This window comes from Cololabis saira, chromosome 20 (genome assembly GCF_033807715.1).
Source record: "Cololabis saira isolate AMF1-May2022 chromosome 20, fColSai1.1, whole genome shotgun sequence".
NCBI classification, from domain to species: Eukaryota; Metazoa; Chordata; class Actinopteri; order Beloniformes; family Belonidae; genus Cololabis; species Cololabis saira.
In genome coordinates this window covers 40343422-40355723 of record NC_084606.1, presented here as the reverse complement: position 1 = coordinate 40355723, position 12302 = coordinate 40343422, and the positions used below count along the sequence as shown (strand labels likewise).

Below are 12302 nucleotides of genomic sequence, written 5' to 3'. Positions count from 1 at the left end.
AACCTCATTATCTATGCAGGATTCTGAGTGGGCGGGGCTATGATAATGAGGCTCTGTGCAGATTGGCTGCCTGAATGATGTGATACACCGCTACGAAAAAATGGTGGAAACTCCGGCCGGTGGAGTTAAGCCTGAATTATGGTTCTGCGTTAAATCGACGCAGACCCTACTGCGTAAGGTACGGCGTACCCTACGCAGACCAGCTCCAGACCTGGGGGGCATTTTTAAACACTGAACCACAGCTTAAGCTTCTATTTACTCATACTACTCTCTGCAGGAATAAATGCAGTGCTGCCCGGGTTCAGTACGCTTTAGTCACTTATTTCACCTGATTTCCTACTATTACTGTAATTTAGCTTTTATCCAAAGCGACTTACATCTGAGAGAACAACACAAGCGAGAGAAAAAAAAAAATCCCATAGTTCAGGTCCAGCTGGATCAGAGCTGGTCAGACTACTACTACTGCTACTACCACATAGTTCAGGTCCAGCTGGATCCGTGCTGGTTAGACTACTACTACTACTACTACTACTACTACTACTACTACTACTACTGCTACTACATAGTTCAGGTCCAGCTGGATCAGAGCTGGTCAGACTGCTACTACTACTGCTACTACTGCTACTACTACTGCTATTGCTACTACTACTACTGCTACTACTACTACTACTACTGCTACTACTACTAAGTTCAGGTCCAGCTGGATCAGAGCTGCTCAGACTGCTACTACTACTACTACTGCAACTACTACTACTGCTACTACTGCTACTACTGCTACTACTGCTACCACTACTACTACAACATAGTTCAGGTCCAGCTGGATCAGAGCTGGTCAGACTGCTACTACTACTGCTACTACTGCTACTACTGCTACTACTACTACTACTACTACTACTGCTATTGCTACTACTACTACTACTACTACTACTGCTACTACTACTAAGTTCAGGTCCAGCTGGATCAGAGCTGCTCAGACTGCTACTACTACTACTACTGCTACTACTACTACTGCTACTACTGCTACTACTGCTACTACTGCTACTACTGCTACTACTGCTACTACCACTACTACTACAACATAGTTCAGGTCCAGCTGGATCAGAGCTGGTCAGACTGCTGAGAGTCCAGTTGGACACACGTGCTGCAATGCCAGTGCTAGAATACCGTATTTTCTGGACTATAAACCGCACCTGCATACAAGCCGCATCCACTCTATTTAAAAAAAAAAAAAAAGATATGCAAGCCGCAGATATTTCTGTTGTTAGATTAGATATTTACTACATGTACAGAAGGATTTTGAACTGTAAATGATGTACATGTTTGTACCTAAATAGATCCTTTCCTAACAGTGTCTTAACACGGCAGCAACTTTGCTGATTAAAACGGGACAGAACCAAGAGAAAATAACCAGTATTTATTTATCTATTTATATGTTTGAAATCTGCTTCTACCTACTTCTATCTGCTAAAGAAGAAGTAGCGTATTTCTTTGCATTTATTTTGTTTTAGTTTTGATTCTAATTCCGGTTAGAGCGCCCCGAGCGGTGGAAGAAAAATCCACAGAATAGTACCTTTGTATAAGCCGCATGGCTCAAAACCTATGAAAAAAGTAGCGGCTTATAGTCCAGAAAATACGGTATATATATTTTTTTCTTTAAATAAGAAAGCAACGTCTAAGAAGACACCATCTTGACGTAAGTGCGTACATCTTACTAGATGCCGAGGTGCTCCTTAAAGAGTCTTTATCTTGCTCTGAAAAGCAGGTCCAGACCTGCAGGTCAGACAGAGTTTGGTAGGTCGTTCCACCATCGGGGAACAATGGAGGAGAAGAGTCTGGTACTGATGTCACGCCACGTGGTGGTGGAAACACCAGGTGAGCGGAGCTGTGAGAGGTGCTCTGGATCAAGTAGTGAAGGTATTGAGGAACTGTTTGGGTAATTGTTTGGTAACCAAAAGCAGAGCTTTGAACTTGATGCTGCAACTGGAAGCCAGTGCAGGGAGATTAGCAGCGGAGTGACATGAGCTCTAACCAGATGTGCTGCTGCATTCCTGCAGACAGAATGAAGGTGCAGGAGGACAAGGCTTTTCTGGATGTTTTCTTTTTTTAAATGCTGTTAAACGAGCCCTTACATGGCAACGCCAGCGCTGAGGACGGGCAGTACTGGAGTTGAGGGGGGATGGCACCCCCCCCTGAAATAAAAACGGTCCGAATCATCCCCCCTGTAAAACTGCCATCCCCCCTTTCCATCCATTATGTCATTTCATCAATGAATGTGGTTTTACTGCTATTTCAACATTTACAGTCATCAAAAATAACACCAGAAAAATAACTTATTTGACCATTCTCACCTGTGTCAAGTAAATTTCCACATGAAATAAGTAGGAAAATCTGCCAGTGGGACAAGATTTATCTTCTTATTAGAAGCAAAAAAATCTTGTTCCACTGGCAGATTTTTCTACTTATTTCAAGTGAAAATCTACTTGAAACAGGTGAAAATTGTTGTTTTTTCCAGGGATGAGTCTTGTTTTAAGTGTAATGAGATTTTTTTACTAAAATGAGACATTTTAACTAGAAATAAGACAAATATTCTTGTTAAGATTGAGTTTTTGCAGTGATCCATGTTACTTATCCTGTGAAGGACAGAGTCATATTGATAAGTTCAGAAAACAGTTTTTTATTGTTGTGTTTTGATGTATTAGATGTAAGCCCAGTGGATATTTAAAGCTTACAGAAGGCTGCATTTAACTGCTGCTATGTCATTCCTGCAGTATTTCTGCACGTGTTTTGGTCAGTGCTATTATTTGTAATATATAATATTATTTGTAATCAGCACAAATTATCTGTCCCCATATGATAAAAAACCCTTGATTTCTTTTTCAACTCGAGTGCTGAGGACGGCGTACAGGGTGATGTTTAGACGGGGGGGCGACCCTCACCACAGCCAGGAGCAGTGCTGCTTGTACTGCAGATCTTCTGGATTTTCTCTTCCTTGTTTCTGCTGCATTTCCAGATCAGCTCGTCGACCCTGGAGACAAAGACAAGGCCGAGTTGAAGCTGACGCGCCGACAGAGAGAGATACCCCCCAGCAGCGCTGGTGCAGCCCTGGGCCCCCCAGCAGCACTGGTGCAGCCCTGGGCCCCCCAGCCCTGGGCCCCCCAGCAGCGCTGGGCCCTGAGCCCCCCAGCATCGCTGGTGCAGCCCTGGGCCCCCCAGCCCTGGGCCCCCCAGCAGAGCTGGTGCAGCCCTGGGCCCCCCAGCAGAGCTGCCTCACTGCTACACGGGTCTGTGTTTGTGACACTGGGATTGGGGGATTCCTTAATCCGCGGCTCTAGTGACTCCCTGGAGCTCTAGTGACTCCCTGGAGCTCTAGTGACTCCCTGAGACTCCCTGGAGCTATAGAGACTCCCTGGAGCTCTAGAGACTCCCTGGAGCTCTAGTGACTCTCTGGAGCTCTAGTGACTCCCTGGAGCTCTAGTGACTCCCTGGAGCTCTAGAGACTCCCTGGAGCTCTAGTGACTCCCTGGAGCTCTAGAGACTCCCTGGAGCTCTAGTGACTCCCTGGAGCTCTAGAGACTCCCTGGAGCTCTAGTGACTCCCTGGAGCTCTAGAGACTCCCTGGAGCTCTAGTGACTCCCTGGAGCTCTAGTGACTCCCTGAGACTCCCTGGAGCTCTAGTGACTCCCTGGAGCTCTAGTGACTCCCTGGAGCTCTAGTGACTCCCTGGAGCTCTAGTGACTCCCTGGAGCTCTAGTGACTCCCTGTAGCTGTTTCAAAAATGTTTGGAAATGGAAATAGATGGGGGAGGGAAATATATTTTTTGTTTTAATATGGTTTCTGTAGGATACGACGGAGTGTTAGGGCCAAACTAAGACTAAAAAAAATGTGAAATTACGAGAATAAAGTCATATTATGAGAATAAAGACGTAAAATTACGAGAAGAAAGTCGTAATATTATGAGAGTAAACTCGTAATATTACGAGAATAAAGTCATAATATTACAAGAATAAAGTTTGTAATTTATGAGAACTCTAACAGGAAGAGCTTCTTCTCCCTGTGTTAAAATGAGGAATATTGAGCATCTTGTGAAGTTATATTTTGGTATCGATTTCACAAATAAGGAAATACTTAATCTTTTGGCACATCAGCATGGAATTATTATCAGTATAAGGACTTTAAAACGATTGCGCAAACGACTGCATCTATTTGGAAGAAGGAACCACAGACTTGGAAGAAATTGCGTCTTTTTTGGAAGAGGAAAATCTTTCTGATCATCCTCATTGTTTCCCGAGAACCAACAAAACCTCTTTGAATGTCAGCAGATGTTACCACCGCTAGCCCTGCCGTCACCATTACTATACTATACTATACTATACTGCACTATACTATACTATAGTAAACTATACTATACTATAGTATACTATACTATACTATAGTAAACTATACTATACTATACTATACTATAGTAAACTATACTATACTATACTATACTATACTATACTATACTATACCAGACAGCTTCTCTCCCACAAAAGACGTATGTGCTCTTCCTGTTAGAGTTCACATAAATTACCACTTTATTATCATAAATTATGACTTTATTCTCTCGTAATTTCTAATTTTTTTTTTGTCATAGTTTGGCTCTAATACTCCATGGTAGGACGACAAACATGACAAAACTTAACGTTTTCCAATGCTGTAAAAATGTGTGGAATCAATATTACATTTCAACATTTCTGTTAACAAAGATTTGCGTTAGAGCCACAGGTTTCTACCAGCAGGGGGCGTCAGGCAGGTGGCTGCTGTAAACTAACCGGCCAAAGGGATTGTTTGCAAAGGGAAAAAGAGAAAAATAACTGAGGAGAAAAGAGGATTCAACTTTGCTTGGACCGAATCATTTGCATTCATTGCAGACCTATTTGCAGACTTCAAAAACAGCACCGAGATAATCCAGACTCTCTCCGCTAACACAGTGAAGGAAAGGACATTAAAATGGCAGCAACAACAACGATCAGCAAATCAAGGACATAAATTCAGCGGCAGCATGATCAATTATTGTGTTGAGTCGTGTGATGTGATCGATATTGAGCAGACTGCGCTTTTATGCAGGTATGTGAACTCTTATGTATTTGTAGCCAACTTAGTCATTTAGATAGTAGGCTAATAAAACTAATTATACCAAGGTCTGTGTGAATAGGCATGGGACGATATGAAAATTTCATATCACGATATTAGTGGACAAAAATATCACGATTACGATATTATCACGATATTAGCGGGTCGCTTATAAAATTCTTAAAATGCAAGGAAAAAGACTAACCGTGGATCCACTGGTTCCTTCAGAACATTTATTCTCAAATCATTCTCAACACAGTGACACTTGAGGTAGAGAACAAATAGTGTACTGTAAATGTTATGCATTACAAAGTGTAAACTATAGTACCGGTACTTATTTGAACTTTCTTTTTTTGTAAGAAAATACTTCCCTGAGAGTTGAAAGAAATAAGTGACAAATAGAAATAAAGTGACAAAGTAGAGCCAAATGCACACTGATTGTATTACTCTCTGAAACTTTAACAGTGGCTGGCTGCCAGTGGCTGGCTGCTCTGCCTGCTCATCAACAATAACACACGTCGGGGGATTCTTCACTTCCGCCCGGCGCTCCGCCTCTACAGCTGGATCCGTATCCGGTCTGGGCCGGATATGCAACCGGGCGAGTGAATTGACACTTTCTTCCAAAAAAAAAAAAAAAAGAAAAATTTTTTTTTTTTTTTTTTTTTTTTGCGATAATTACAGTACCCCACGATAACGTTATCGCGGCCGTTTTTTATCGCGATATACGATATTATCGTATATCGCCCCATGCCTAGTGTGAATACTCGATTCTGATTGGCTGGCCGGTGTCCATTAAAAGTGCTAATGGACACCTAGAAAACAAGTTTGGTCAAATTGCCTGATAACTTTAATATCATTGCGCTGGATCAACTGCCAGGTGGTAACCACGGCAACGGAGATTCAGAGAAGAAGAGCCGGCTACCGCAGGACGGACACATGAGTGATTTTGTAATTTCTTTTAATTTATTTGGTGAATTTCACAATTTTGATGACTGGGATCATGCAGAAGAGGAGAGAAAAGAAAATGAAAAGAAACCGGATTCATTTATTATTTGTTTATTTATTTGAATGATGATATGGTTGATCATATATGCAGCTTAATAAAACGATTTAGGAAACTATCTGTGGACTTTGATTCTTTGAAACAAATATATTTACTGTTTGTTACTGAAGCATAGCCGAGCGGAGCTGAGCGGACTAGAATATCTCCCGTTGCTGAGTCGTATGTCAGGTCCGTCGTAGTTACCAGAGGTGGCAAATCCGGCTTCAGAAAGTAAAAGTCCTACCATGTATTTGTTCTGTCCATTCACTCAACCAGCTGATTCTAATCAGCACAGCTCTTCAGCCAGGTAGATGAGCTAATTAGTGAACTCACCTGGTTTTAGTGAATGGACAGAACAAATATATGGCAGGACTTTTACTTTCTGAAGCCGGATTTGCCACCTCTGGTAGTTACTGCTGAAGTCAACACTGTGTCCATTAAGGAGCTTATGGGACGGTAGGGATTGTTCCAGGTATTAGTCAGACCCTCGGGTGTTACCAAGGAAACTGAGTTATGGCTTGTTAAAAAACTTTGTAACTTACCAGGTTACAACGGCTGCGGACGAGAGATTCAGTCGCTCAGCTGTGGCTTGTTATAGAACTAATGATTTCAACTGAGAACACTTTAAAGCATGAATAACTGATTTAATATTTATGTCCATTAAAATAAATATATGGACTTCCCGGAGGACGGTTCACGCCCCTGCCTCGTCCATATATTTATGTTAATGTACACCTCGTCGGGCATTATCCCTTACATACAGCATGTGTTGTCTTCATTCTAAGGCTTATACAAGACTTTTCAATTTTTTCAGCTCCAGACATATTTGTTTTTTTGGTCCAATATGGCTCTTTCAACATTTTGGGTTGCCGAACCCTGCCTTAATCAGTCTGTTGAAAAAAAAAAAAAAAGGAATAATGTGAGCTTGTGTGAAGAACGGACCTGCAGCACAGCGTGGAAGGCTCGGCTCATGAAGGCCCTCCAGGCCGGGGGCAGCAGGAGAGCCCGGTGCCACTCCGATGGCTGGATGTTCACCTGCACAGTTCAACACAAGGTCACTCAAAGTGCTTTACATCAACATTACAATCAGCAAGACACAATTAAACAATAAATAACAAATGAAATGATGAGAAAAGAGGTAAAATAATAAAAAGCACAAGTTGTTAAAAAGTAAGGGCAGTAGAGTCCAGCAGGTACATCTCATTATTACAATGGCAAGAATTACGTTTCTATACGGTCAAAACGTACAAAGACCCGGTCAAATACAGTATTACAAAAGTAATCTGTAACAATTCTTACGGTGAATTAAACCAATTTGACAATTCTACGTCACAATGACTGCGTTTCCAGCATCAAAAACCCTTTTCTAACCGGAATATTACCAATAACCCGGTTACACGGACATGTAAACACCAATAACCCCTTTGAATAACCAGAATTTGCTCATATTCCGATTTTTAAAAACCCCAATATGACCCCTGGGTAACTGCTTTTCTAACCCGAATATTGGGTCATGTAAACGCCTAACGGGATATCCCCATCAAACGGAACAGGAATTTGTTTTCTGCACGTTTTTTCACAAGGTCTTTCCTGGTCTTTTGAGTCCAGGAAGTTCTTATATCCCGCTCTGTCCCAATTTGCTGTCGTAGTGTCCTTGGGCAAGACACCTTACCCACCTTGCCTCGTGTGAATGTGTATGAATGTGTATGAATGTTGGTGGTGGTCGGAGGGGCCGTTAGGCGCGATATGGCAGCCACGCTTCCGTCAGTCTGCCCCAGGGCAGCTGTGGCTACAAATGTAGCTTACCACCACCAGAGAGGATGTGTATGGATGAATAATGATTTCTGTAAAGCGCTCTGGGTGCCTAGAAGGGCGCTATATAAATCCAAGTCATTATTATTATTATTATTATTATTATAAACACGCCAAACGCAAGACCAGGAGGAGACTAATCACTTCATAAACGTAATGAAGGATATGAACATTTCTGCATTTGTAGACGGTAGAAAGTACCGGGATAGCCAGATTTACAAGAAGGTGAGCCAAAAGTTGCACGAAGCAGCATTTGTGGGAACGCCAGACCAGATCAAGCTCCACTGGAAAACGCTGAAAAAGGAGAACTACAGGACAGAGAAACAAAACGATACCAGCGGGTCCGATTATCCGCTGCTGCTGTTGTTGCTGTTGTTTTTGTTGTTGTTGTTTTGGATTCAGGAAGAAGCAGAAATGACAGGAATTGCGTCATGACGTTGATCCAGATATCCCAAATGATTAATTACCATGTAAACAGGGATAACCCTGTTTGTTCACGCATGGAAACACATTATTCCCAATGTTTCAGTAACTGAAATATTAACCTTAACCCGAATTTTGACTGCAAGTAAACGTAGTCAATGACTGCATTCAGGGCTTATCCATAACTTCACGCGGTTTTCAAAAATTATTATTATTATTAAGTATTTAGGAGTGCGCTTAAATAACAAATAAAATGAAATAAAATGACAAGAAAAGAGGTAAAATAATAAAAAGCACAAGTTGTTAAAAAGTAAGGGCAGTAGATCCAGCAAGTACATCTCATTCTTACAATGGCAAGAATTCTGTTTCTATACGGTCAAAACGTACAAAGACCAGGTCAAATACAGCTTTACAAAAGTAATGTGTGCCGACAACACAGTTGCAGGACGGAGGGTTATTTCCTCCCAACTCCAGACGGAGGGTTATTTCCTCCCAACTCCAGCCAGCAGGAGAGTGAGCAGAGCAGTGGAGCAGCGTTACCTCGTGGATGAGGGCAGTTAGGGTCTGCTGGTAGCTGCGGCTGCGGCTGACCAGGAAGCGCTCGATGGGCCTGCCTTCGCGGTCCGTCGGCACAGGAAGCCCGTAGGACAGCAGCAGTCCAGCTGTGGAAACAGAGAGGTGAGCAGCGAGCTGCAACAACACGCAGAACGGAGCAGCGAGCTGCAACAACACGCAGAACCCAGCAGCTTCCAGCTCTGCTCTCGGTTCCTGAGAGCAGAACCCAGCAGCTTCCAGCTCTGCTCTCGGTTCCTGAGAGCAGAACCCAGCAGCTTCCAGCTCTGCTCTCGGTTCCTGAGAGCAGAACCCAGCAGCTTCCAGCTCTGCTCTCGGTTCCTGAGAGCAGAACCCAGCAGCTTCCAGCTCTGCTCTCGGTTCCTGAGCCTCAGCAACGCTGCTGCCGTACCGGCTTCAACTGTGGTCCGGCCTTCCAGTCCACGTCTGGGTTGAAAAAATATCCATTTTCTGATTCTAAATCGATTCTCATATTAATTCCTATAAATCGATTTGTATGTCTAAAGATACATTTTTTTTTTTTTCATCATTACATTACAACTTTTGGTATTTTTTTGTTTATGCCCAAAAAATGAATGTTTTGTTGGACAGGAGAATAACTAGTGCCATGTTTTTACCTTTAAATATGTTTAAAGGTATGAAAACATTCAAGTTTTCAGTTATAATTGCATAAATTGTATATATTTCATTGCTTTATATACCGTCTTGGGGTACATTTGGATAAAATGCTAAAAACCAAATTCTAAAAAATTAAAAACCGAAATAGACCGAAAATAGAAAAAATGAAAATGGAATGTGGGAAAAATTAAAACAGATTTCATCCGTCTCTGTTTCCTCCCTGGATCTGTTTGGTAATTCTGCCCCACGATGTTTCTGAAAGCAGTTCTATCAGCATTCTGGGAGCTGATTGGTCCTCACAGCATCATTAGTTGACAATACTAATCTCAATATAATACTAGTATCAATATGTTCAGTCATATACAAGGCTTATAATAATCTGTTGCCACACTGTATCCAGAAGAATGTTTTGGAAATGGAAATTAAAGAGTGCAGTACCAAATATTTAAAAAAATATTGAAGAACAAGATGCTCATTAAGTATGATCATATTGTATGAGTGTTTATGTTAGTGTCAGAACTTAAATAGATAATAAGGTTTATACAGTATATTGAATGTTTTCAATACACAAAAAGTACATGAAATGTTTTTCTTTTAATTGATTTACTGCTCTGTATTGGTATATGTAGGAGCTGACAGGAATTGATTATAAAAGCTAATAAGCTAAGCTTCAGCCTACACCTTTTCCGTCTTGTTTTGTTTATATATTCTGGTCTAATGCAATGTTAGCATTAACTTCATGTTTATTTGTTGTTTTCTTTTCTTTCATTTCTCTTGTATTTGAAATTTGGAAATGACCGAAATAAAAGGTCCAAATGTCCAAACGTGGGTGTGGAGGGAGTTTAATCACCTGCGAGACCGGGCTTCAGGCCTGGCTGCCGGTTCTTCTCGTAGGTCTTCAGCATGAACGCCGGGATTCCCGCCACCGTTTTCCCCTGATCCGAGCGCAGGCCGCCCGCCCTCATGGCAGAGTGGTAAACTCCTCGAGGCATCTGGCTCATCTCCTGCCTGACCAGCGATGTCAGGAAAACCTCAAAAGCTGCCAAGAAGAATGGCTTCAAAATAACCAACGTGTGTACAAATAGTTGATAGTTTTATTTGGATGCACATTAGCTACAGCAAAACTGTTCTTCCTGGGGTCCAACACATAATACACAGAACATTACAACAAAATTAAAACCAAACCTAAAGAGGTAGCATATAAAAAAAGAAAGGAAAAATAAAAAAAGTCATCCCATTTAACATTTAGACATAAATAAAAACAATAAATATTCATACATTTTATAACATCAACAAATTCAAACAATGTATAATTATCATAGTTTGCACCAATAACCATTTTTAATAAATATTCATTCATATATATGTGTGTATATATATACACACACACACACCGCTGTATATATATATATATATATATATATATATATATATATATATATATATATATATATATATATATATATATATATGTGGCAGGGTGGAGGAGGTGCAGCCACTCAGGCTGACGGGACACAGGTGTGGCTCGTCAGCCTCTCCACCCTGCCAGCCTTATAAGAGGAGAAGCTGCTGCTGAGACTGTTGGTCAGACTGGGACTGGGAAGCTGCTGGTGATCTGTGTTCTGCTGTGCTGGAGCTGAAGCACGTGTGTTGGTGTCTGGTAATAAAGGGTTCTGCACTAAACTCCGTGTCTCCTCTATCCTGTCGGTCGGGCCCCGTGGCACTCGCCGTGCTACACTTGCGCCCAACGTGGTTCCCGACGGGATGGAGAAGGGAGGCACGGAGCGGGCCCTGGACGCGCTCGCCCATGCCATGGCGGACCTGGCTGCCCTGCTCCGGGACCAGGGCGAGCATCAGCTCGCCGTGCTGGCGGCGCTGATGCCTGCGGAGCGACCCACCCCAGCGCCACGCTTGAGGTTTGCCACAGAAGCGCGGGAGGGGCTGGCGGCGCCGCAGCTGAGAGGCCGGGAGGCAGAAGCTGCGGGCCGCCAAGCGGCGGCTCCCGAGACGGCGGGGCCGACGGAGCGGCCCACCCCGGCTCCACGCCTGAGGTTCGCCGCGGCAGCGCTGCAGCCTACCGGCCGTGAGGTAGTAGCTGCAGGCCGCCAGGCGACGGCTCCTGGGACAGAGTCGGCTGCGGAGTCGGCTGCGGAGTCGGAGTCGGAGACGGAGACGGCTGCGGAGGCGGCTGCGGAGGGGGAGTCGCCAGCGACGGCAGGTCCCGTGGAGACGGGGCCGGACCAGCGGCCAGAGCAGGGCGTCAAGGAGGAGGCGGTCCCGGAGGCAGACCAGCGACCGGCGCGGGTCCGCGTCACGGAGGAGGGGGTGGTCCTGGATGCATCGTCTGACCCGAGGCCACCATGGGCCCGGCACCGAGAGCGGCGTTCTTGGCGGTCGGCCCGTCGCCGAGGACGGCCGCCCGACCGTTCCCGCTGGTCGGCCCGTCGCCGAGGACGGCCGCCTGACCGTTCCCGCTGGTCGGCCCGTCGCCGAGGACGGCCGCCCGACGGGGCTAGGCGGCCGTCTGAACCAGGAAGGCCCGGGGGCGCAGACGGCGGTTCCGGGCTTCCTCTCCCGCTCCGAGGGGGGGGGGTGGGGGTTGAGTAGGCTCGGACGGACGGACCCCGGCGCGAGTTTGGCGTTGGGGGTGTGTGGCAGGGTGGAGGAGGTGCAGCCACTCAGGCTGACAGGACACAGGTGTGGCTCGTCAGCCTCTCCACCC

General features: G+C 44.3%; 1 protein-coding gene across 4 annotated transcripts in view; it reads right to left on the bottom strand.

Annotated features, from left to right (window-relative positions):
* Nucleotides 1-12302, bottom strand: part of focad (focadhesin) — a 136894-nt gene that overhangs the window by 45265 nt on the left and 79327 nt on the right. For all 4 annotated transcript variants that reach the window (XM_061710461.1, XM_061710460.1, XM_061710462.1 and 1 more), the window contains 4 exons: nt 10431-10619; nt 8930-9051; nt 7097-7189; nt 2937-3025 (listed from right to left, as the gene is read on the bottom strand). In XM_061710461.1, the coding sequence (XP_061566445.1) occupies nt 2937-3025; nt 7097-7189; nt 8930-9051; nt 10431-10619 (493 nt within the window). The remainder of the gene's footprint in view (nt 1-2936; nt 3026-7096; nt 7190-8929; nt 9052-10430; nt 10620-12302) is intronic.